At 39.5% G+C, this 27,867-nt stretch overlaps 2 protein-coding genes across 2 annotated transcripts in view; one reads left to right on the top strand and one right to left on the bottom strand.

Annotated features, from left to right (window-relative positions):
* The window catches only part of LOC140235231 (uncharacterized), a 13,862-nt gene extending 580 nt beyond the window's left edge, over positions 1 to 13,282 (bottom strand). The window contains exons 1-5 of the mRNA XM_072315263.1: positions 13,143 to 13,282; positions 5,994 to 6,199; positions 3,292 to 3,432; positions 1,833 to 1,925; positions 1,005 to 1,163 (exon numbers count right to left, since the gene is read on the bottom strand). Coding sequence (XP_072171364.1) covers positions 1,005 to 1,163; positions 1,833 to 1,925; positions 3,292 to 3,432; positions 5,994 to 6,199; positions 13,143 to 13,167 — 624 coding nt within the window. The 5' untranslated portion in view covers positions 13,168 to 13,282. The remainder of the gene's footprint in view (positions 1 to 1,004; positions 1,164 to 1,832; positions 1,926 to 3,291; positions 3,433 to 5,993; positions 6,200 to 13,142) is intronic.
* A 3,772-nt stretch (positions 13,283 to 17,054) lies between these two features.
* Positions 17,055 to 21,436, top strand: LOC140234620 (uncharacterized). Its single transcript, XM_072314647.1, has 2 exons — positions 17,055 to 17,359; positions 19,498 to 21,436. The coding sequence occupies exons 1-2, from the start codon at positions 17,193 to 17,195 to the stop codon at positions 21,230 to 21,232; spliced, it is 1,902 nt and encodes a 633-aa protein (XP_072170748.1). The 5' UTR covers positions 17,055 to 17,192; the 3' UTR covers positions 21,233 to 21,436.
* The last annotated feature ends 6,431 nt before the right edge of the window (positions 21,437 to 27,867 follow it).

Consider the following 27,867-nt stretch of genomic DNA (forward strand, 5'->3'; position numbering starts at 1 on the left):
TTACTTTAAGCACTAAAAGAGAAATGTGAAAAGGTTTGCAAACGTGCTCATGAAAATGACAATCCAACTTGATACTTATAATATATGTAATTGCGCCTTAATTGGATTGAGAGGATAAACTCAGTTGAATATGTCTACGTTTATGTTTACACGTTAAAATCAAACAGAGAATGGTCCATCTCCTCAAATTACAGCCCCTGCTGGCCTGGCGAGTCAAATACTATAAGCCTTTAGAACATTGTCTTTATATATTATGTTCAAGCTATAGTGCATGTGAACTTGACTTTTACAGTGATAGAATTAAAGGCACACAGCGCAGCTCCGACAATCAAGAGGGCGCTATTCCGTATATGGATGCAACTGCCAGAGCAGGTTCCGAACGCACGAACACACCAGGGCCCCGTTTCATAAAAAATTGCTATGATAGCAACTCTTGCTGGAATGGCAATTGTCATGGTAACGACATAATCCAGTTTCCTGATTGGCTGTTGGTATGGGAAGTTGCCATTCCAGCAAGAGTTGTCATCCAAACATCTTTTATGAAATGGGGCACAGATGCGTACAGAGTTTGTCTAATAATTGGTCGAAGTAATGTTAACCTCTCAGGTCGTCCATATTGATTTGGGAAGTGAACGCCGTGAACAAATTGTGAAAGACTATTGAACCTCTTCGAAAGAGACCACACGCAATACGGCTATTGGCGTTTAACTAGTTTTACATCGGCGATCTTCGTAATGGAAATGGAGATTATCACGCCATTCAACACCACCCTCTTGAATTCAAGGTTTTTTGTGTCTTTACAAAACGCAACTGTCAAGTTCCCCCGACGTAAACACACTCTAAAAATTCCACTGATCATCCCCTTTCGTCTCGATCCCTCTCAAGAAAAAGACTTGATCCCCTACAAAAAAGCAAGAACAAACAAACAAACAAACAAACAAAAACAGGCTGCAAAATCTTTGAAACTTAAGACACATTACGCATTGGACAGGTTTTAAAGTTACCTCTTTGTCTACGCTGTCAGCACCAAAATTGGAAGTGACGTCACCTGGCTGTATACAGGTGACCCTAATCCCGTGATCTTTGACCTCCATGCGAAGAGACCGAGAGACGCCCTCAACGAAGAATTTGGTGCCTGTGTAGACAGCCAATCCCGGGAAGGCCTGTGGTGGAATGCGCCATCGATTATGCAATGACAATGATAAATGAAATAATGAGAATAATCATTATCAACAGATGCATGATGCTTTTGCAAGAAAATGACTACCATTGATAAATAATCTCGTTCAACGCAAAATGACAATTTAGAACTTGGAATGATTTCATGTTTGGAAGACCTACGACAGCGGCGCCGTCTTGAGATGAAATGCTTACCCGTAATACGTGGCAACGGATCATTTCCACAGTGTAGAACTACACTATTCTATTTAGTTTCAAGGCAAAATTATCGGCATCTATTTAAGCTAGCTCCTTCTCGTCAAAAATGTCATCCAAATCGTCTGGTGTATGTTTTCAGACGGTTCGTTACGTCTTGAGAAACATCGGGTAAGTTTTGATGCTGCTACGGACAAAGAAGACATTAAAATAGAAACATTGCAATGTGAGTGCTTTATTACAGAATGCACACAGCAAAGGCTTGTTTCATGGAAAGATTTCTTTTTCGTAACTTGCAGAACAACAATAACATTTGCTGATCACACGGCAAATAATCAATCGACAGTGCGCACGGTCTTTTCCTCCTATGCTAATTACAATATACAATGTCTATACAAGATGTAAATATGTTGATGACATCATAAATATTGTAGATGTTTGATAAGTCTCCTGCTTACCACTCTCCCGGCATCTGACGATATATTCACGATGTGACCTTTCTTTCGTGACATCATTCCAGGGAGCACGGCACCAATGCCGTTCAGGACCCCCTGTTCGGTATGGGAGGATACCAGAATGTAATTTTTTTTTTTTAATCTCTTCAAATTCTGATAAAACAATAGCGTTCTGGATTGGTCCAAAGCAGAGATGCGCTCACAAATACATCAAATACATCCAATCAAATATTATGATAAAACTAGTTGTCCATGAATCTGACAAGTTTATTTCAAGGCATCAGAGAAATAATCACCATAACAATTTCTTATTATTGCACCCTCTCCTGATTATAAAATCTAGTGAGAAGGAAATAAGAATTTGGTATGACAGAACAATGCTCACCCGTGTAACTGTTCTTATACAGCAGTAGCTGAGTAGAACAAAGTACTAAACAAAATAATTACCTTACCGGGCTTTCTTCTCTTTCTTCTTTACGTTGACTCACAGAGTCAACGTAAAGCTGGCCAGAAAGCTAAAAGAGGCCCACATCATCTTGAAAGAAAAAGGAGAGACGGCGAGAGCAGAAGCAAAGCAGCGGATAAACGACGGTATTCAGATTTATTGACCAGAGACAAAAATTGATCAAGATGGTTGACAGCTCGGAGTCTGGATGGCTGACCGAAGAACTCTCCTGGCCGAGGATTCCTACATCGAAAATCGAATCATGAGGGCGCAATCGAGAGCGCAGGAAAAAGGGGAAGGAGAAGATGCAGAAAATTGTCAGTTGAGGATACAGCCTATCACCAATCTTCGCTCCAATGATCAAGAAACAAGCAGGCAATGTCAGAGAAACGGTGCAATCACTTGGCCTGAAGAAGTCCACAGGAGTGGACGAAAGCTATAGCCAGCAAATCACTGAAGGTTGGTAGAAAGGCTAAATCTCCTATTGGAGGAAGGAGCTTCAGCCAATAATAACCAGCAGACGAGTCGAGGATCTCAAATCCGATATTTCTCGTTTATTTGGAAAGACCATAGTGCCGGTTAGAACTTTGGCGAAGGTGGTGGGTAAGATAGTGTCCGTGCACCCTGTCATTAGACCGTTATGATACAATTACAAACCAGAGAGTGTTTTAGATGTGTGAACTCCAGCCAGTTGGAAGGCCCCTATCACGATTACGCAAAACGAGAAGGCTCGCGAGGGAGTGACATTTTTGGCCGAAAACGTAGAACTTTTGAATAACTATCGTCTTTCAGAGTCGACGTCATACGACTATTCAGTTTATACCGACGCCTCGGATGTATGGTGGATTCATAGATGGAAAGGAGGACTTAGAGTTTTCTTGAGTCTGGTCTGAATCAGAAATCCATCAGGTCTCCACCTGGAGGGAGGCAATGTCCTCATCGTTCTAGGAAAAACAAAACAACAACAAACAAGAGTGAAACGCGCAGAAGGTTAAGTATTTTAATCAGCTTACACACCTTGCAGTTGATGTCTACAGTCCGTTCCCAGTTATCCTCGTGCAGGTTCTTCATGAGTTCCATGTAGCCTATCCCGGCATTGTTGACGAGTACATCAACTGGTCCCAGCTGTTCTTCCGCTGCCTTTATGAGATCCTTCACCTGTAGACCACAACATGATTGCTCTCTTTTTAATGTGGCTCTATCAACCGAGAGTGATGTCGACAAAAACAGAGGAAAGTTACCAAACACGAACAGGAGTAGTGTTTGAATGGAATAAAGCAATACATTAGAGCATGAGAAAGATTAATCCTCCTGTAAATCGAGCCAGCGCATTCTCGTGATACAACGATATTATGAACTGCAATGTATTTGGATGTTGGTAACTATTTTGATATGGTGCTGGTCCAGCAGTTGATGAATATGTTTGCCTGCACAATAGTATTCATCCTACCCTGGAGAGCATGCTATATAATTTTCACCCATTCCAAAGCAAAATTTATTTTTTGTCAAATCTAAAACGCGGCATTGCTACAGGTTAAAAAAAAACTTAAATGGATCTTCATAAATCATGTTCAAATAGAGAGATATATCTTTAAAAAAACAACAACACTCTCCTAGACTTTGAAATATACCATAAGCATGTATTGTATTATTAACTCATTTTTTTCATAGTTTCTTATTTGCATGTATACCCTGAAAGGGTTTCTTTTGCTACCCATGGTACGAGTATATTTAATTTGCTAAACCAAGAAAGAGGCAAAATAACAACACTCTGGAGAGCATGGATATACTAGTAGTCAGTTCATTTCACACACACATTTATACACATGTGCGCGCACACAAGCACACACGCACGCACACACACACACACACACACACACACACACAGACACATACATGTTCATGGGCTTGCGAGATTTATGATCCAGAAAGAGCAGCCAAAACTTGGACTATGCCGAGGACAAAACATATTGCATCTCTTACATAAAACACACATTGACGTGTGAAATACTACTTCATTATCTTCTTCTCAAGATGACGGAAAAATAGCGGGACTAGACAGGTACATGTCCTATAATATTCAGTCTCTTTCCTACGTTCAGACGGTGATCCTTAACCTCGAGGATTTATCTTCGAGGATAAGCTCGTGTAGACGCACTCGATAGTAAGCTTACTTGACGTTAACTTAAAGATAAGAGCCACGAGATATCCACGAGCGGCTGAGGACCCCACTCATATAGTTAGCATCGTGTGGACACAATGATCAACGAACGTGTAGACCAGGTCAACCTCCCGAACATAAATACATGTACAGTATGTCCCAAAAAAAATTACAATCCACTTTTCGCACTGATAACACCCAATATGACTAACCCGTCTAAATGCTACTTCAGAGTCTTAAAATATAACATCTTAGCGTCTATTTTGCAGAAAACCCCATTTAATTTTGTTAAGCGATCACAGAGATATGTGGATTGTTGTAAAGCATGTCATGAATCTGATTCTTCCAAGTTTAGCACATGGATGCTCTTGGAAATGCAAATTAATGTGTGAATACAATAGACAGAACTTGGAGGGAAGAGACTTCTGACATGCTCTACAAAATTACTCATTAAATTTCTCTTTGACTTCTGAAGCAAATCGAATGGGGTTTTCTGTAAGATGTGGGGAATGCGTTATAGTTTCATACGCTGAAATTGCATTTGGACTGATTCACTATTTTTAAAGCTACCGATGCGGAAGGCATCGTTGTAATTTTTTTTTCCTTGGGGGGGGGGGGCATACGGTACAATCAGTGCCTCTCATACTGGGGTCATAGCGAACTTCCTTCCAGGAGGTTTTATCATCGAGTGGGACTCGCTCGTATAGGCCTACTTACGTGGGCAGGGGCTTATCCTCAAGGACAAGCTACCCTCGAGGGCAAGCTTCGTCGTGTGAACGCGCGTCGAAGTTATAGGGGCCAGAACTTATCTTCGAAGATAGCTATCCTTGAGGTTAAGGGTCACCGTCTGAACGTAACTATACTCCAGGATGAATGCCCGTAATTTGGGTCAGATTACAATAGTGAATACAATGGATGACAGAAGAGCTGCTTTGCATGTCTATAGCTGAATAATGTCGTGATTGTTTGGATATTTTTTACTGCACAACAACATCATGCCATATTGGATTTTCCCTCCCTTTTCGAACAGGGAATTCCCATTGTTATCTTTGTCTGTAGCACAGTATAAAGTATGTCAACTCATAATTCAGCCGTATTCAGCTGTCACGTCAAAAAAAAAAAAAAAGTTTGAGGTGGGTGCATAAACAAGTAGCGAGAAACTAATAGGAGAGAAAAAGAAAAGCTACAAATTGGAACCTAGAGAAGATGGTTGGAAACGGAAAAAGAGAATCAAAAGAAACTATAGAGGTGAAATGGAAGAAGTATAAAGTATGCCAACTCATAATTCAGCAGTATTTTGCTGTCACGTCAAAAAAAAAAAATGTTTATGGTGTATAAAAAAAGTAGCGAGAAAACTCATAAGAGAGAAGGAAAAAAGCTACAAATTGGAACCTAAAAAAGATTGTGGGAAATGGAAATAAAGAATCAAAAGAAACTGTAGGTGAAAGGGAAGAAGACAGAAATAACGCAGACAAAGCAACAGAAGAACACGAAGAAAGAGTAGGAGGCAAAGAGAAGATAGATGAGATCACTCTGAAAGTCATTCATGACGTCACACCTGTTGCCTGACGGTGACGTCAGTCTTAACAATGATGGTCTTGTGTCCTCCATCCTGGTCAAGGCTCTCCTTCACTTCAGCCAGTTTGTCCTCCCGCCTGGCAGCCAGGCAGACCGATGCTCCGGCTCGCGCTACCTCCTTTGCGATACCAACACCGATCCCACTTGAGGCTCCCGTTATTACGACAACCTTGCCCTTGAGCGCATCTGGAAAGAGAGGAGATGGATATACTTAAAGTTGCAAAATCAACAATACACCCAGCATTGGAGAAAAAAAAAGCCCTTAAAACTAAAAAAAAAAAAAGAAGAAAAAGTCCTTTAATGGCTATGCGATCAAAGAAGACCTCATTCGATCGCTTTCCTCGTCTGATTGAAGTAAATGGCAAGAATGAATTAAAGGACACGTCCAACTTCATATTATGCATGTGGATTGAGTGAATGCACCAGTATTAGAAGAACACATCAGTGAAAGTTTGGGGAAAATCAGACGATCCGTTCAAAAGTTACGTATTCTTAAAATATCTATACAATCACTGCTGGATGAGAAAACTGTCCTGCATGTAGTGTATGATGTCACATGCGTAGAACGATATTTACGGAAAACAAAGATTCTTTTTTTTTAATGAAAAAAGCGCACATTTCCTCAACTTGTAACTGACGTATGTTAAGGGTAATATCATTCACCCTGCCTTCTGAAAGAGGCAAGTCAAGTGTTCTTTTACTAGGCGAGAAAAGTGAAAATATGTTGAATTTTCTTTGTATTTCCTTTATGTTGTTCTACACTGTGACAATACAAGCTGTAGTAGTCTTCTCATCCAGCAGTGACTTGAGCAGAAACTTGAAAAATTCATAACTTCTGAACCGATCGTCCAATTTTCCTCAAACCTGTGACTCATTGCTGCATTCACTCAATCCACGTGTCTATGAAGGTGAACTTGTCGAGATAGAGAATGTATATACAACTGTATCAGATAGTGTATAGTGCACAATAGTCATGCACCTGTCGTCTGCTTATTACACTCGCACGAACGCATGCGTATAGGCCTACTGTGTGCGAGCACTTGTATATCAGACAGGGCTGTCGTAACGACACTTTTTTTTTACAAATATATTGGGCAGTAGCATAAATCGCACCAAGAAAGGCGCAATCATAGAATGAAATTGCGAGCTTCATCGTTGTAAAGACTTGCGCAGCTTGCTCTATGTAGGATCAGTAAACACAAGAAAAGATCAATACAGTTTACTTTATAGCTCTGAATCAGACGAGCGCTGCTAGGTTTTTTTCAGTCATTTTATGTATATCATGTCCATATCTCGAGAACGTGTATACCCTGATCCCACCAAGGGCTCGCCAAAAAACGATGCTGTCTTTACAAGTGGGCGAAATTATTCATACCTGCAGCGGAAATGAGATGAAAATCTAGCCAATGACGCACCTTCTTATAGCAAGTAAAAATACATCCCAAACACGTGTCTGGATCATTTGCAAGTTTGCTTGAATGTATCGGTGACAAATAAAAGTTTAGCCAACGGCGTCTAACCAGTTTTATAACGCCACACTTAATATTCAGGTGCTCTTCTTATGAGTATAAAGCACGCACCACTTTCAATCGCTGCGTGCAGCGGTTACAGTAAGTCGACACCAGAATCCCGATATCTGTGTGCTTCTTAATTAGTGTACTTACTCCGAAGCCATGCTATACCAAGGAGCTACTCACTTGCTGCAGAAGATAGCATCGTATTATGCCAAAGTAAGGCGTGAACCAAGGGGTGGTATCCTCGTTTCGCTATTAAAGAAGCTTAAAGACGGTACTAAGTGTCCTACAAAGATGCACAATCCGATAAATCTTGCGCGTATAGTGTCCCACTGATGACCTATGCGAGTGGAGACCGTTACATATGCATTATGTAAGGTCCCCCAATTCAGCAGTGGGTTCTTCAATTCAGGTTGAGCGAACACCCATAGATCTCAGTGTTTGCACATGTATAGCTCCACGATACGCATGGACGGGGAGAGGGAAAGGGTTCAACAATACAACTCGGACATACATGTAGTCTGCTTTTATGCGGGAGGTCACTTTGTGTGGCTGACCATGGACCTACGGAGGTCCATGGGCTGACCAAACCAGCACGGTCTGACCAGGGAGGTGGAAAGCCCCACCTCCCTGGTCTGACTCAGAATAGCATCCAGCGACTGTGTAAGAAGACGTGAAATCGTTCGTCTCGCTGCTTAAAGGTCCTGTATACCATTGGGAGCAGTGATCTAAAAACTGTTCAAGTTGTCACATTATTTTGATGCTATGTGTAGGTCAGTTGTATCTCAAAACATCCTACCATGTGAAAATTTCGCAATAAAGCCTATAAAATTGAAAGGAGATATCATTATTTTTCTCACTAAACCACAGCTGTAAACGGTTTAGTCTAGAAACATTTCTATTATAACTATTCTTCACATTTTTATATTTAACAACACTTATCTTTAATCATACTTATTCAAATTTCTACATTTAATTTATTTTTTGGTTGTTTCTATCCATAACTCACATTTCAGAATCTTTTTAAGAACTAAATCAGGGTTTTTGTTTCATCTGCAAATGGTAAATAATGCCTTTAAGATCGCTTCACGATCGACTACTAGTATCAGGCTGTATAATAACGCATATTAATGTGTATTACATAATCTTTAGTGCATATACTGTTCAGCACGGGATTGATTTTGTAATATGAATACAATGCTCACGATTCTTAATTTCTGTTGGGGAACGATGGTCCCGTATTACACCGTTAAAGTTAGTGATCTTATTTTACACGATGAAGTATGTTTTGTGGATCAACCTTGTACAAGCTCTGGCCTAGGTATCTGGCTGTATGTATCTAGCCTCTTGCTTTACAAACTGATAATACCCTCATTCTGTCATTCCTCAACTCCATCTATAAGAGACATAACACATTTCTAATGCCGAGACGTACCAGTGTCACTGCGATCATCGACAACGATTAAAAAGCAGATGCAACGTTAACTATGATATCATTTGATATTACACTGTAGTATATACACCGGCCGGCAGACACACACACACGCACACACACACACACCCAGGCACGCACACACACACACACACACACACACATACACACAATTTTATATATAATAAACAGTGCACAGGCCTATCATTATTGAATTTAGACGCACGAAATGTCGTTTGTACTGGGTATTCTCTTAAAGAAAACCATGCGATAGGGCTATAGATGCGGAACCAGTAGACTATCATTGTCGGGACGCCTACAGTACTCTAGATCGTATATTCCGATCTCTTATTTTTCTCTGATAGCTTTCAGCAAGCTTGGCTTTTGCAAAGAGATACCCTGTGTGATAATAATAGTAAATAAAATATCTTTTCAATATAAACAACATACGCAAATACATGTATACAGGGTATTGTATGAACATATGCAAAGCATTATGTTATTAATTGTCCGAACAGTACACATAATACATAATATAGTTCAAAATCATATCAGATTTATGCACAGAATTAGGCATATTGTGGTATCAGCTCAAATCAAGGGGAGGGTCTAGTTATAAGTTTCATTTTTCATAATACAGGGTAATATTGATCAATAAGTAAATCAAGATCAAATTAAAGAATGGAAAGTAAGCGGCGATATAAAACAAGACCATAACAAAACGCGTGTAATGAAAGTGTCACACACACACATACACATACACACACACGCACACACAAACACAAACACACACAGACACACACACATATGTATATGTACACACACACGATGTATGTGTATTGTGTATCATGAAAGATTTTGATATGAACCCGATGTTATTTTATGGGGTCATCTGTTTTTAAGAGCTAACATCGAAGCGTCATACAACCCACGAGTTCAACAGTAAAAAAGACCCATGAATCATACAGCCCGTGAGCTCGACACAAGGCAAATAAGGTCAACGAGTCCGACACTACATTTTAGTGTAGACAAAAAAAAAGGCCCATGAGTCCGCACACCAGGCAAACGAGGCCTACGAGTTCAACACTGCGTATACATCATAAAGCTCCGTAACCAATGTAATGTCGGTCTTGTGCACGGTTTGTTTGTTTGTGTGTGTGTTTTTTTTTTTTTGGGGGGGGTATGTATTTGTATTTGTATTCTTTTTTTTTTTTTTTTTTTTTTTTTTGCTTTAGCGTCAAACTCGTGAGTCTTGTTTGCCTAGAGTTGGACTTATGGATCATACAGTATTTGCCAAGTGTCGAGCTCGTGGGATGTATGACTCGTGAGCTGTACGATTGTGACTCGTGGGCTGATATTCGTATACTAGTATATGGGCTGTATGACTCGTGTGTGTTGGACTCATGACGCGCACCCATAACGGTCTCTATTAATTTATTTTTGAAAAGATTTACCGTTCTGACTCTAACGATTTTCAGCAGTTTTCTTATTACGCATGAATGCGTTTAGTTAGTGTTATATACAGTTGCAATATGAATTCGGGTTTCTTATATCTCATACCTGCCAACATTTCAAGATGAAATATCTTACTTGTGGATTGCAAAAATCTTATTTTATATGCAAACTGAAGTTAAAAATCTTACTTTCGGTCAAATCTTCAGAAAATACACAATAAAGGTATATCTAAATATTTTTTAAAAATCTGATTTCTCTGACAGAAAATCTGATTTTGCTATTTTTAACGTAAAAAATCTTACTGAATCTGATAAAATCTTACTAGTTGGCAAGTATGATATCTGTTTCAGCTTTGTCAGTGCAGTATTTCCCGAAGGTCGTTGTGGTGCAAGACGGAACTTCGCCCGAATGCTGGGCCTGAATGGAAGTACAAAATTCACTCTTGTAGGCATATTATATATCAATGATCATCGTGAAATAATGCGCCAACCCTATTCACCACGCATTTACATCCGTGACAGCTCTCAAAATGAAATGCAAAATCCAACATTTTAAATAATTATATTGTCACTCTTCCAACCTGTAAATGCCATACTCTAAATGTTGGATTGTCCCCATTTCATTTTTAGGATGCGATAAAGGATTACTTTTTGTCGTTCCGTAGCAATTAACATGGTAATGACGTCCTCTTTCCTGTTACTTAAATTGTCTACATTTTCATCTTGTTGTTTCTGCAAAAATACCGATTGTACCCAACAATAAAATCGGCATTTGCCAGTTGCGTATATCTTTTAATGAACTCTTTTTTTCTTTTCTTTTTTATCGAAATACAGATTGTCCATGGCGGTTTCATTACAAACTCTATACGGGGCTTGAAGAAAACTTACAGGTAGATCCCTCTATGACAGAAACCGTGGAAAATCTGATCTGCAGTTAGGGGTATTGGACGGAACACAGAGCCATATACACCATAGGTCCGTTTTACCCGACCCACGGGGTAATGTCTAACGGACCTGCGCTCCAAAATATTTTGATTACCATTAGATTTCAGGAAAACTGGGGGGATTCTGAAGAAAGTTACCAAGGGACTTTAGTTCCAACCAAACCCTATGCTGTAACCAAGGGAAAAAAAAAAACTATCTCGGGGCATTTTGTCGTTGCTTTTATCACAGAAACATGACGAGCCCGCCCAGTTCGGTGATGTGTTTGACCATTCTTTCCCCTATAGGCCTATACGCTATCTTCCAATATCTTTGTGCATGTGCATGCAGATGGGATCTAAAAACCCGTTTCAAGACCGCACCCCCTCCACCAAAAAAATAAATAAATAAATAAATAAAAAATAAGTAAATAAAAATAAAAGAAATTTCACGATAATGTTTGTGAACGCCACGTCCTGTTCACCAGCACAATTTTCAACTCTTCTATGACTTTCAAATATCAATTTTCATAGCCCCTTTTCAAACATCAGGAGTCTAAAGACAGAGGGAGAAATAGAGAAAAAACACACAAACACATTTCAAAAGAAATCTCCAAGTGAAAAGTCGAACACATCCCCCCTTTGCTTTGCTTGTATGTTTGTTGCGTGTGTGTGTGCATGTGTTTGTTAGTTTGTGTGTTTTGTTGTTGTTTTGTTTTTGTTTTTGTTTTTAGGGTACATGCTGTAAAGTGTGCGTGTGGGGGGGGGGTCGAGTTATTCAGTCCTCAAAACGATACTTTTGATATTTCAGGTTACAGAATACTAGTAAGTAGGCCCTACCAATTAAGTAGTAGGCATGCTAACATGTATCAGCTTCTCTATACGCTGCTTAAGACGACTAAATATCAAAGCCAATATGCCCCGGCAGGATGCACATAAAAATGATAAAAACACAATGGCGGATCCAGAGGGGGTGCACATGTTGGCGCGCGCCCCCTCTTTATTTTTTGTTAAAACAATTAAAAGAAAAAAAAAAGGAAAAATGAGGGGCGTTGCGCCCCCCCCCCTTTTTTTTTTACTTTTGTAAAGACGCCTCCCTTTTACGGAATTCCTTGATCCGCCAATGTAACAGGCCGACGGTGTACTTTTGGCTCGCTACTCGCTCACGTACACATTGGTGTCATGATAGTAAATGTTACCAGGAGAACTTTGACTCCTGACCAATCAAACCCATTCTGCACTTTACCCTCCTCCTCCTCCTCCCCCCCCCCCCCCCCCCAAGCCACCATGTGCACTACATTAATATACCATGTGTACCCGGACTCTTAGTACACCAGTGGCGGATCCAGAGGTGGCGGATCCAGAGGCGGCGCACCGGTCGCGCGCCTCCTCTTTATTTTTGTAATTTAAAACAAAAGAAATAAGAAGAAAAAATGGGGCCGGGAGGGGTGCGTGCGCCCCCCCCCCCCCCCCCCTTTTTCATTTTGCAAAGGCGCCTCCCCTTTACAGAATTCCTGGATCCGCCACTGTACACTGTTAGAAACGATACTTCACTCATGTACGTTTGAACCATGGAGACACATGCTAGAAACGAAGCTGACTGAATCCGATATCCCTATGGATACGAACATTGCCGCCAATCAATGGCCTAAAACTAGGTGCGACAAAAGCGCCAGCATGGTTCGAAGCATGCACACTACACTAAGCAAAGGCGGTCATGTCCTCTAATTAACTATTTCGACCACATCACCCTCTTGGTGAAATGTTCAGTCGACATGACAGGTGTCAGAGTTAGAACATGGAACATACCAGATCTCTCTGTCGATGAAGCCATTGCAGTATTGTCCCCCTCAGGCAGCTTTACCCTCAAAAGTCCTGAAGAGTCACACAATCGATATCAGTACAGCAATGTCGATGTCTACCGTACCAGGGACGTTACCCGCCTAGCCTACTCAGCTCAGCACTCTGCTGTACACACAGGATGTCACCTCAGATCCCTGGTACACAGCAACTTGCATGCAAGGGTCATGAACTGCGATAAGCCTGAACGGGCCATCATTCGCGCCAATCGTGTTACTTTTTGTCAGGATGCGGAGAGCATTACAGCAATGTTGCATTCATCATCAGTGTTTTCCCACACATCGAGTGGATATAGCGAGTGGAAATCGCTATACATTCGTCTAGAAGCATGAACCCCTCATAGATTATATCAGTGACTAATCATGGCTAAAACATGGCTACGTTTACTGTACGCATTAGTTAAATTGCACTGCAAGCATTATAGCACTAAGGATTCTGTCTCTTTCTTCTATTTTTAACTGACTAGTGACAGCTAATTCAAATCATGCTATTGAAGCGCAATATATTGGAGTGAACTGAATATTGCATTTTTCATGATGGGTACAGTTCATGCAGGACCATGCACTAGTATGTGTCAGTATTTACTGAAGCATCTAACCAACACTGGACATTCTGCACAAATCAAATGAAGTAGACATGACCGTTCTTCGACTCCGATATTCTGTAATCCGCTTCCTTCGTACGTGTCACCCACTGATTTCGAGTACAATTTGTAATTCTACCGTGCAACAGTACCGGCAGTACTGAGTAGGAATAATAAGTGACTACCAAACAACATAAAAACGAGTTTCTTTACTCTGGTGGCTACATCCTATTAAAAAATCTAACGGCACGGTGAAACCAAGGTCAAACAAAGCACTAGTACATGTACAGATAATGTATCATACAAATTACAGTACGGGTACTTGTACAATACTTGGTATGATATGCAATGCGATATCGGCAAGGAAGTCCATCAACGTACTTGCATGCCGTGTTATGGCAAGCCTTTCTTGCATTTAAAGTTGATTTCTGATATCTGTATAGAATTAAATTTGTGATATCAAGAATGAAATTTGTGATATCACAAATTCCCGTAAGTGTAGCATATGAACTTAATTTGTGATATCAAGAAATTGAATTTGTGATATCACAAAATCCATTCTTGATATCACAAATTCAGTTTGTGATATCACATATTCGAATTCGTGATATCAAAAATTCAATTTGTGCGGGATTATCATATCACTGAATGAATTTGTGATATAAGAAAGTGGAATTATAGGTTTCACGTGAAAAACCAATGGTAATTCTTGATATGATTTTGTAAAATAATTAAATGTGTAATTTGTTATAGGCAAGTTTATTCAAGAAATAAAACCGGAGAGAACAAAGCTGGCAGAATGTACAAGCCCAAAAGTCTTCAGACTAGAGTACTAGTATTTATGAAGAGTGAAGATATCCAGATCTTCTAAAGAGTTTGGTGCAGCCGTGTGCATGACAAACAAACAGAATTTGTAGTGAGAAGAAATTAGTGGTACAAAGGACTTCAGTTTTGTTGACCTGCTCAATGAGAAATTTCTCTTATTAACTTGGAGGAGTTAGGGAAAGGCCGGGAGAGAGTATCTTTCATAGAGTGGAGAAACGCAAACAAAAGTTGTAAGTCAACAAGTCTCTGCCAAATCAGTGGCGAGAAATAGAGAAAAAGAAATGAGAATATATGTGACTTTGAAGTATATTGACAACATATCGACAGTGGAATTTTAGATAATCATAATGTTGCTAAACGATTTATTTTTACTACCTATCGATTCTTTTAAAACTGATTCCAATCACTTTAAATGAAAGACGGGTTGCCAAAACTTTTCATTCAGTTTTTTTTTTAAACTATCGTTATATTCTATGTAAAGACAACATCTGAAATTCTATCGGAATTTCTGCGCTAAACTAACGCTCCAAATCACAGTAAGGCCTATAACTGCGCTCAACTGTAACGCTCGAATTCAAAGTTGAATTTCAGCGCAAAACTAACGCTCGTATTCCCTGTGTATTTCTGCGCTCAACCAAGGAGATACCTTCTTGGCTGAACTAACGCTCACAGGGCCTATTACTACTACAAGCTCACATATACTACAAGCTCTGTCTTTTTAGTGGGTCCCTCCATTTTTCGCACTTAAAGCAACGGTATTACATGTACCTCACTTTGATCACTTCTGTTTCATTTTTACTATACAATGTATGATTACTATACTCTCTAAAAAAATCGAGTGAAAAATTTCACTCTTAAGGAGTGAATACAAAAAAGAGTTAATTTAGAGTGAAATTGGAGTGAATTTTTAGTGAAAATGTTCATTCTCACTCGTTTTAGAGTGACGTCAGGGATCCGACTCCAAAATCTTCGAGTGATCCCTGAGGTCACTCCAAAATGAGTGAAAATGAACATTTTCACTCGAAATTCACTCCAATTTCACTCTAAATTCACTCTCTTTTTTGTATTCACTCCTTCAGGAGTGAATATTTTCACTCGATTTTTTTTTTTTTTTTAGAGAGAGTAGGTCCTCAATTGTTATTGGCTTTTCATTTCACTATGTTCTACTTCCACCTCCCTGGTTCTACTTACCTTATTCTCTGTTATTAATGAAGTGAAACATATATGTTTTGTCGAAAAATGAAATAAACATTGAATTGAATTGAATTGAAAAAACGCTCGAATTCACAGTTACAGTAAATTTCAGCGCAAAACTAACGCTGGAATTCCCTGTGTATTTCTGCGCTCAACTAACGCTCGAATTCACAGCTGAATTTTAGCGCAAAACTAACGCTCGAATTCCCTTTGTATTTCTGCGCTAAACTAACACTTTAGGCCTAATTCACAGTTGAATTTTAGCACAAAACTAACGCTCGAATTCCCTCTATATTTCTGCACTCACCGAATGACGATCGAATTCCCATTAGTTTTCTGTACTGAACTAAAGCTCGAATTCCCTGTGTATTTCTGCGCTCAACTAACGCTCGAAATCACACTTGCTTTTCAGCACAAAACTAACGAACGAACTCCCCTAGTATTTCCGCGCTCAACTAACGTTCGAATTCACTGTTGAATTTCAGCGCAACTGCGCTCAACTAACGCTCGAATTCAGGGTGGTTTTCTGCGCAAAACTAATGCTCGAAATCAAATGATTTTTTTTTTTTTTTTTTTTTTGCGAAAGATAAGGGCTGATATGCCATGTAAATTAATGATATCACAATTTGGAATTAGTGATATCACAAAATGTATTTCTTCATATCAAGAATGTGAATTTGTGATATCTCGAATTGCATTTGTGATATCACTATTTCGATTTCGTAATGTCAAAAATTGGTATTACGTCATAAACCAATGGGTATTTGTGATATCAAAATTTGCATTTGTGATATCAGAAATTCGAATTTTTGATATCACGAAATGGAATTCGTGATATCAGAAAATCTTTTTAAAAATTAGATTGGCTTGCTATGTGAGCGCGAGCCCATCACTGATCTCCCCAGTGGATAAATCAGACAACCATGTGTTGCGAGTTAATGGATCACCTGATACTTATTGTGCGTTGCCGGTTTAAGCTCTTTGGTAGATTCGCTATTATTTATTATTGTAAATTTTATATAATGTATTATATTCCATTCATATATTAAAAAATATATATTTTTATATTGATATTAATACACACAACAGATATAGGACTATGTATGTACTAAATGTGCATGTGTTTATAGAGCCGTAGGAAACAGCTGCAGTTGTCTTCACCAACAAATGAAGAGCGTAACGCTCTTTGCGTATGCCATTCACTATCGACACGGGATAGCGTGGCGTTTGAGTTCTCTCTTCGTCAGCTCAGTCTACAAGTTAGGAGTCAAGCATTCTCTGTATTTCTTGCTCTTTGTACTTGACTTACATCTTACTAGTTACTACAGTGCTCTGTTTTGCAACAGAGCGTAAAGTTTCAATTCATAACTTATACTCACTACTCACTAGAAACCACAATGGCAGACGACAAATATGTCGAAACATTTCGGCTCATCAATGAGCCTGATAACCACTGGAAAGCACGCAAGACTTTCATAATGAGGAACTGGGATGACTACCCTGAGGAGATGCAGTTAATTTCACTCTCCATGGTTTGGGCTAACATGACATTTGATGGCTGCAAGTAAGTATAGACTTTTTTTTTTTTAACTAAGTCAGTCGGAATTACAGTCTAAGAGATGAATGCCCCTCTAACGCAAAATCGTGAAATAGACAGTAGGCCTATTGGGCTATGGTTGAGGAGTCTAGATATCGCGCACGAAAATTTCTGATGCTCTTATAATAGAAATCATTCCACAATCGTACCTGAATTTCTCAATAAATATCACGAAAATGCAGAAAAATCACCTCCCAGAATCTCCTGATGATACGATGACGGAGTAGTGTGCTGTCGCCGTATGTATGTCGGACTTAATTTCATGCATTCAATTTCTCGGGGTATGTAAAGGTCGCACAGCTGCCCTATGTAGTTTCATGCGTGAAAGTGTCTGCCCCTCTCTGTGGCTGTAACGTGCTTCGGCTTTCGTAGAATATTATAAACGATCGATCGAACAAATTACGAATTCTATCGGCTACGATCATACGAACGAGACAAGCGAGACGACACATCTAACCACAGTAACATTAGGCTACAACATCATTAAAAAAGATTTTAAGCTAAGGTAAGTAAATTACAAGGCAAAAAGTTGGAAATTTAGTGAAAAATTTGTTAGAAATCAAAATTTCCTACCTGCTTCCTTCTCACGTTTAGCAGTTGTCAGGTATGTTTATTCCATGGGCGTATCGGCAAATTTTGCGCTTAGTCCTACGCGTAATATTGCTTGCCATACGCTCTGCGCGACCAGTAAGTCCCTGCGCGAGAAAAAAATTTACTGCAGTTTGCCGAGAAGAATCAGGGGGCGAGCTCAAATTGGGCATGGACGATTCGGCAATTCTAGCGATCTCGGGGCTGGGAAAATGCGATAACAAAATGCCATAATTTTCATTTTAAAAATGATTTGAATCGGAGAAAATCAAAACTGTGTGCATTCTGAAATTTAATTTAGGCAGATAAATGCAAAATAATTTTTAAGCAGCTTTTATTTTGTCTGAAATTAAATAAATCATTTGGTGTATATTCCTTCGCCGCTTAAGACAACTCGCCCTCGAAAATCGAGGGCGAGCTGTCTCCGGGTCGACCTGTCTCGAGGGCGAGTTGTCCTGGATCCTATAACAGAAAAGCTGCAGTGCCAGTACTGTACAGGCAGGCAGTGTAGTGTTGGGGCCTATTTCATGAGTAGACAAATCTATGCCCAATTTGATACAGTAAAGTCTACAACTACAAGTACAATCAACATCTTGATTTCATTAGCATGATTAGGCAGGCCTATGTCAGTCTGTCCTTGCACTGCACTGATGTCTGAATCATACACTAGTAAAAATATGTCCCCATGCTGTGTGTAATCAAGGAAGTTCAGTACAAATGTAGATCGTAGATTGCTGCCAGTTGGAGTCACAATTGTTGTGTTCCCTTTTTGAGTTTGAACTCATAGGCCATATTTTATGCCATCGGTCAAAAATATTTGAAGTCAAATGGTTATGTGCCACACCGGATCTGCCTCGCACTTGTCACAACTAGGACAACAATTGATAAACATTTACATTCACAGGCACAATTTTAGGTTTCAGTGATTGTACCAGTAGGATACAGAACTTTGCAAGACAGTCTACAATGTATGTCAATTCACGTCCAGTGCTATATTAGTTTAATTAAAAGGGTATTCCTCAACAAATACAGATTCCTGTGATGAATATTATTATCAGTGTAATTACCAAGATTTTACAGATTACGTGTTATCATTCAGCTCCCAATGCAACTCTTGTTTTCATACATTTGATTTTTGTACAGATATCATCCTGATTTGATGGACAGGGTAAGAGAACTGGCTGCAGGCATCCAGGTCAAACACTAATCCAGAGCTTACAGATCATTCATTCCAGTAGCCCACTGTCTCAAAGATGTCTGTTAGCAACTGTGCATGATAAGCCTCTCCAGCAAAAAGCCACCTCTCACAAATTACATGGATTTCCTTTCAGGCATGTTCATTTGGATCTGCTCAAAAGTAGAACTTGTAGAGCACAGTAGATAGAAAGGGGAGGGGGTCATGGCAGATCAAACTGCTGCATTTCACAAAGACCTGAATTTGTGAATTCATGAACCTGTTACATTGATACAGGAAAATTGAGACTGAATCCAAGATGCTGTGTCTCATTTCTCAAAAGATATTGCCCAGAACTTATGGACCGTGTGCGGGACATGGCTGCTGGAGTGGGGGACACCTCCTCAACTGTTGGTCTGGCAAGAGGCTCAAGTTGCCAGGAAAAGGACAGAGTTGGGAACCAAGGGTTGAAGAGAATTAAAGGAGAATCTACCGAGCCTAGAAGCAAAAGACAGCGCCTGGCTGAGGATACAAATACATCCTCTGTGAGTGCTTCCCAAAATGAGTCCTGCTTGCAGCAAGGCAGCATCCAAAACCAGACATCTGGCAGGCTGACAGCAAAGGACATAACCGGAAGCATTGAGTGCATAGATGGAGGAGTACCACTCATCACAGTTTATCCTTCCTGTAGCAAGTCAGCAGCTGCGACTAAGGAGGAGTATGACAAGCTTGGCAGCTTCTGTGGTGCATTTAAGGCTAAGTGCAAAGGCCTTCAGACTAGCGATGACCAGCTCAGGCAATTGCTTCTCAATCTACTCTATTCATCAGGCACAAATTATGCATTTGACTACATGCTGACAGAGGACACAAGTGGGCAATGGCAGGCCAAACTCGTTGTCTCCAGTGTTTTATGTGGTGTGTGTCGTAGTAGCACAAAGAAGGCAGCAAAGCAAAATTTGCTGAACTCTTTCGCACATTCTTTGATAGAGAACCACACCATTGTAATTCAAGAAGGTTTGCCACTTGACCCCAAGCTAGGATGCAGCAGTAAAATTTGGTATGACCCTTGCTACTCAAATCAGTCCCCTGAGGGAGTCAAGGCATGCAAGGCTTTAACAACAGAACCTCAATCTGAAACTCTTCAAACAGAGTCCAACACCATTTCCGCTACATCGATCTTGGAACAGTTGCCCCATGATGTCCGAACAAATGATCTCAATCGTGTTATTGCTCCTGCTCCAAGAATACCAGGTTTTTTTCTCTATGAAACAATGGAAGATGGATCCAACCATACTCCCATTGAAAACCCAATTTGTAAGATCATGAACTCAGCAAGTGTTTCTAAATTACATGCTGACTTCCAGACAGAAGAGTATCCCAGGCCTAAAAATTCATCAGCAGTTCTGTGCACAGTGTACATCTCCTCCCGCCGTGTTGGAGTTGGTTTGGCACTCAATGTGCGGGAGGCCAAGCATCTTGCTGCCCACAATGCCCTACGGGCCTTAGAAATGACGCATGTTACCCTTCGAAAAACTTCAGCCACTGATGGGGAGGCTGTGGGCCGCAGTCAGTTGACGGATGACTCTAACCAGGAGACCTCGATAGCAGAGTCCAATGTTGGCCACAAGCTGCTGAAGATGATGGGCTGGAAAGGTGAAGGGGGGCTAGGCAAGACAGGGGAGGGAATCGCCGTCCCTGTGAAAGCAACAGGTAATGATTCGTCATCCAAAGCGGGACTTGGCTTTGACCTAGCACAGTTGAAGGACCCAGACACAAAGCAGCTTGATAACGGGAAAACGTGGCAGTTCCTCCAAGCCTATGCCAGCTCAACAAATGATGAGGATTTGGTTTTCAGCAAAGATTTCAGTATAAATGAAAGAAAAGTCGTCCATGGCATGGCTCTCAAGCTGGGGTTGAAGACAAAATCTAGGGGAAAGGGTGATGACAGATACATGACAGTTAGTCGAAAGTGGGACGTACACAGATTGGTTCAAGCTTTGGCAGAGAAAGGGGGTAGAATAGGGAATTATGAACTCGTTCAACCCTCACTTGGGGGCTCATTTGTACCTGCTGTCTAACTTGAATGCCGTCATTGCAACTTTGTACTTGTCTTTGTTTTGTCGCGGTCAATGTTATACAATGCATGACATTTTCTCAACAATTACACTCCTTTACCCTAAAACCGAAAACTTATTTTCTGTTTACCCGCAGAAATGGCCGAGACATCGGTTTTGAACAGAACAAGCATCAGTGCACTATTTTCCTTATTTCACACATATTCATGGTGGGTGGGGGGGGGGGGGGGGGAGGGGGGAAGAGTTTGACAATTTTGATGAAGTTGTCGTCTGAAGTTCAGCTGAGTTGCATACTAAGGTGGTAATAGTAACAGCCCTCATTGGCAAGGAAAGTGTTGGATCGTGAACTGAAAATAACAATGTAGCTTGACCTCTTATGCTGTGAACATGTCACAACACTTTGGTTGTCAGTTCAGAAATGCCTTCATCATCTAATGAAAATATGTTGAAGTTAAAGGAATAATTGCATCTCCTGCAAAGAGATATCGTAGATCAAGCTAATTTGTTGAATACAGGTAGGCAAAGATTTAGCGACTGACTCAGGGCTCAGCACATGATTTACCCTGATCTGAGAACACAGATTTACAAAATGTAGTATACTGTAAAAGTGGAAATTTTCGCGGTGTTGAAATTTTCGCGCATTTCGCGCAACCAGAAGCTAGCGCAAAAATAAAAGCACATGAATATTTTTGCGTGCCATACATTCCAGTAGTTGACATCTTGATTCTGCGGAATTAAAAACATGCGAAACTCTTCTTACCCGACCAAGCGCGGAAAATTAGTCGCGTGAAAATATCCACTTTTACAGTACAGTGCTCTCCCGTTATGACAAAATTGTGCTTACAACAAAGTAAAAATTCAGGCCCCAACTTTATCAGCTCTATATGTTTTTATTGTTTACATTTGTTCTCTTTATAACGATATTTCGATATAATGAAAGAAAACTGTAGGACTCAAGGACTTCATCATAACAGGAATCGACTACATTGATGTACATCGATTGTCAAATATGCACCATGTAACAGATTCAATGTTTAATGTTACTTTGACCTTTGCAAGGTTGATGGTATTACCATTTTTTTTACCAAGTGGTGTCTCCGGATAACATATGACGGAGTTTGGAGGAATAATTAGCTTGAAGGGGTTACCTACAATTGTACATGCTGTGTTATAGCTAATGGTTCCAACAGTAGGTGACATTGGGATAGATACACCAGATGTTTCTTCTTTGTAATCTATTTTGTAATGTTCATTGTGAGTAATCAAGCTTTTTTTTTTCCTATAGTGATAAGCTAGTAATGAAGATGGTAATTCAGACGTACTAAATCTGAGATTTAGTACTTTGTACTGTGTCTTTTTTGTTTCATTACCTGGAGTAAGAAAAACTAAGAATGTTACAGTGTTTTACAATGCATGCAAGTGACCAAGAAGTTCGGTTTTGTGTCGTTGGTAAAGCAAGCTCTGATACTTCTGTTTTAAGACACTTTTCAGTCTTTGTTGCCCTTTGCTTCAGAGGAAGAGCAGTTATTTTCTAATTCTAATTGGGTTCTTTCAAGAGATCTTTTTTGCTGAAAACTGAATCAGGTTTCCTTGGTAAATGTAACCCAACAATCTTTTGAGGCATGTACATGTAGTTCTGGTTGTGGTTAGATTAAGGGTCTTTTCCTTTGGTGACTGGACAAAGCTCCAAGTATACCAGCAGACAAAAAAAAAATAGAAGTTTGTGCAAGGGGCATTTTCGACTTGCAGGATATTGACAATTCAAACCAACTAAAAGTGAATGTCATTCCATGTTTAGATTACTGGTAACTTTTAAACAACAGTAAAATTGGACTAACAACATGATGGATGTTTATGAATGATGTGACAAGGATGTCTGAGATATGCAGTAAACGCAACTACATGTATTTAATAAACACACACACACACACACACACATACACCACTTTTTCTGTAAATTTCATATACAATAGTGGCCAGGACAACATCACTGATTCATAAAATTGTGAATCTTGAAAATTCCATATTTGAGTCACACTTCTCATTTGTTTTGTTTGATGTGATACTCTGTGCATTACCTAAACTCCGCTTGCATGGATTTAAGTTTCACTGTGAAAAAAAAAAAAAGGTAGGCAGAAGAGAGCTAGTTCCCTAGATGTGGCTTCCAATTAATACAATGGCCACACTGTTGTTTTAAGTCTCCAAAATGGTAGATAGTTACTGGCTTTTATTTCTATTCTTTTCAAAACAATTGTACATACATTATACATTGCAGCTGTACCTGTACATGAACTGGGACATACAGGTAGGAATGTTCTTGTGAAAAATGGTACGTGTACAGGCAGACCTCGATATAGCGAGATGTACAACTAGTTTGGACTTCAAGAACATTCATGTTATGAAATCTTGTTAAAATGGACAAAGGAAATAAAGAAAATGATAAAATATTGTTGCATCTGTGTTCATTTTATATTAAAATCAGAGTTCACCTATGGTTCATTGTTTTTGTTGGTACTAGAAGTGCATGCTTTTTTTTTTCTCCATTACGTCAAGATTTGTTGTTGTTTGGTGGTGTGTTTTTTTTTTTTTTTTAGTTTACCCACAACCAGTTACTTGTTAACCTCATCATAAAAAGACCAGATATAATGAAACCCTCTTACGAGAAGGTCATTTTGTAGGTCCCAACTCTTTCAGTTTCTTAAGTTTGTATCCTGATACAGTGAGATATAAAGGGGATGGCTAGTAACTGGTCATTGGTCGGTGGGAATGCGGGAGGATGATTGTTCCAATCCTTGTGGGATTCATTTAAGAGTACATTATATATCTATTGTTGTGTGAAAATTATTTGCTTCAGAATGGTCTCATATTCAAGTAATGTGCAGTTTAATGTTTCCAGGTTAGCGTGCCTGGTCAGTGACGGGGCATTAATCTGCACATTACCCGGATACTTGAATATGAAACTGTTCTGAAGTGAATAATTTTCACACAACAGTAGATATATAATGTACTCTTCAATGAATCCCACAAGGATTGGACATTCATCCTCCAGCATTCCCACTGATTCCCACTGATCGGTTACTAGCCATCCCCTTTAAGGTACACTGAAATTGTTATGATTTTGAGTCCTTGTGTGTATGAGGTTCCCCTGCTATTAATTTTCATGTACAAGGGAAAATTTTTGCACATGTGTATCTTTTACATCATGATGAATAAAATTAACTTTGTACAGTATCTTAATGATTTTAGTGCCTCTTTGACATGTATATTACATGTATTAAAGTGTGTGTAATTTACACTTCTAAAATGTTAGGTGAGCAATTGGATATGTGGAGTGTGTGAGTGCAAAAATCTCCATGTGTAAACGATTCTGTGAAAAAAAAAAATTCAGCAATTGTAACCATACCCAAACAGTGGCTGTCTTCATTAGCTTGGTACATAAAATGTAATTAGCAGCAGCTCCCTCACAAGAACCAGTAGTAGTACCGGTACATATTTGACGTAGTACCAGTCTGAAACGGGTCTAGATTTTTAGGGGATTAGGGTGGTACATGTGGCATGAGTACACAAGTTCATTTTAAATGTTCAGCTTCAGGTCTCGTGTCAAATAAATATCTGACAAGTGGGTCTACAATTGGGCAGTACAGTGTATTGGACATACAGTTGAAAACAGCTAACAGCGATAAATTCACAGGGCTGTGTGTGCATGCTTGCCCTAGAATGAGTGTGTGTGCACACTCATTCTAGGGTCTTGAAAAAAAAGGTCTTGAAAAGACCTTTGACTTAGGCGATTATTCACCTTATGCGAGGTCGACTTTACTAAGCAAGGTTGACTGTACATCTGAATGGCTAGAAAAAAAAATTGTGGAAAAGTTCAGTTACATTTGACCTTTGGGGATTTTGCCCAAAAGCCAATCAGTGCATGTAAACCTCATATTGAGGTGCGAGTTTCTTCAGTTTGTCTCCCTCTACAAATTAAATTTGTTAAGATCGCAACTGCTGATCTGTAAATTAACAATTATGTCGGGAAAGAAGGAACCAGTGGGACTCGAACCTGTCATCTACTGCTTACCGGGCAGTTAACCTCATATTGCTTTCATACCTGGGCCAGATATGAACAAAAAAAAGAAAGAATATATGTGTGTATATGTGTACATATATACTGTATACGCCATATATTTCGCGAGTCTAAATGTTCGCGAATCGGGACTTCCTGACGATTTCGCGAGTGGTTAATTTTGCGATCTTGGAGTCCTGTACTGAACAGAGAAATGTACACGTGTACGTCACATTCACATCAGGATCAGAGTCAATATTTTCGCGTCTTTAATTTTGCGAATAGCACCTGACTCGCAGAATTCGCAAAAATAAAAACCTCACAAAATATTCAGCGTATACAGTAGTAAGAGGAAGATATACTTAGTATATATATATATATACATGTATATACAGTAAGAGGAATGATGATGTCAAAGCTATGCACCGATTTCTCCTTCCTTTCTCATATCTCACATGTGTGTGTGTGTGTATATATATATATATATATATATATATATATATATATACATAATTTAGCAATATTCCTCCAATAATAACATGCTGTGGGATGGACAGACAACAGTAAAACATTACAGTTTGAATTCACAAAGTAACTCGATGGTTTAAGTATAGCACATGGACATTATACAAAAATGGGGATATATAACAATATACACATAGCACATACTGTACATGGTTAGCGTGCTTTCTTCACTGGAGATATATTGGCATACGTGTACACTTCTGCAGTTGAAGTTTGGACATTTCAGGCAATACAGATTTAAAGTACATTTCTAAATTCCTGCCAATGCATCCTTCATGGTAGAATAGAAAAATAAACTAATTACGAAACTATGGTCAATACACCCACCCACCTACACACACACACACACACACACACACACACTGACACACAAGGTCTTTCTTTCATCAAAAACAAAAAAGAACCCCATATAAACCATAAATGGCAAACACAGACAACATGAAATCAAATTTTATAAATACTTCAATGTGCAGTTTATTGCTCTTACATGTACAAAGGCTGTACACTGTATAACACAACATGTAACACTTCCATGCTTTCCAAACAAAGCACACAGTTTCAGCCTCCATTATGCCTTGACCAGTCATAATTCACTCCCGACCTGTATGAAATTCAAACAATGGTTACCTAGAAAATAGTACATAACATCATCTCACTGGTCTCTTTATGCATTTCTGAAGTTACAGTAATGTACAAAACTGGGTTACACAGAACTGATGATGGACGGATAAAATACCCCACAATCCCCCCCCCCCCCCCAAAAAAAAAAAAAAAAAATCTGAAGTTGCAGTAATGTACAAAACTTTGGGTTACACAACAGAACTGATGATGGATGGATAAAATACCCCACAATTCCCCCGCCAAAAAAAAAAAAAAAAATACAACCAAAAAAAAAAAAAAAATATATATATATATATATATATATATATATATATATCGTCGCTGGGGTGATAAGACCTTGTATCTGCAATTTTGGTGAAAAAGAGTTTTTTGGATTAATGGTCAAATAATGGGTTAAGTGATGTCCTGTCCAAATCCCAACTGTCTTACTCCAAAAATGAAGCAACCACGGCATGTCAAAGGAAAGGCTATCCCATTCGCCACAGTGCTTTGGCCGCCATGTTTTTTGGCTCTCCTGAACATTTGACATTTTGTAGATATGAGGTCTTATCGCCCCAGCGATGATATGCTTTCCAAACAAAGCACACAGTTTCAGCCTATATATATATATATATATATATATATATATAAACAAATAAATAAATAAAAAAATAAATGTAGAAATAAAAAAAAAAATTGCCCATTGGAACTTTATATGAGCAAACTTATAATGTGAGATCAATATTCTGTACACGTACAGTGGAACCTTGTTATGATGAGGTTGGATGTAGCGAGATACCCAATACAATGAGGTATTTTTGCAAGTTCCACTCTTTTTGTTTTTAGCTCTGATATAAGAAGATGCCCGATATGAGGAGGAAATTTCAGTGGGCCCATACAGCTTGTTATAACAAGGTTCATCTGTATTATGGAGATGGGATACAGTGGAACCTGTTTACTTTCTATGCACCAACAAGCAGCTAAAGAATTCATTGTCAGGTAACACGTGAGTTGGCTCAGTCGGTAGCGCGTTTGCCTCACGATCCTGAGGGCCCGGGTTCGAACCCGAGTCTGGACTGAGAATGTTGTGTGTTATCATACCGACCCCTCTAGCAAGAGGCAAAACACTCTGTCCCTTGGATAGGACATAAACTGGAGGTCCCGTGTATGAGAGAGTCACAACTCATGCACGTAAAAGATCCCGCTTCATTCATTCATTGCAAAGAGCAGGGTGTTTAACCCGGTGAAGTCGTCCCACCTCACATCCAACTGGACCCCATGGAAGACCAGTTTAGTGTAGCTGAATATGGGCTATCCAGCCATCTTCACAGATGGAAAATGAACAATAACAATAACCAGGTGGGATATTGCAAGATATCAGTACACGTATAGCTACACCAAAACACGGTCGTTTATCGAAACGATAAATACAGTACTTGGTCACTGAGGTTGATATGTG

This window comes from Diadema setosum, chromosome 11, assembly GCF_964275005.1.
Source record: "Diadema setosum chromosome 11, eeDiaSeto1, whole genome shotgun sequence".
NCBI classification, from domain to species: Eukaryota; Metazoa; Echinodermata; class Echinoidea; order Diadematoida; family Diadematidae; genus Diadema; species Diadema setosum.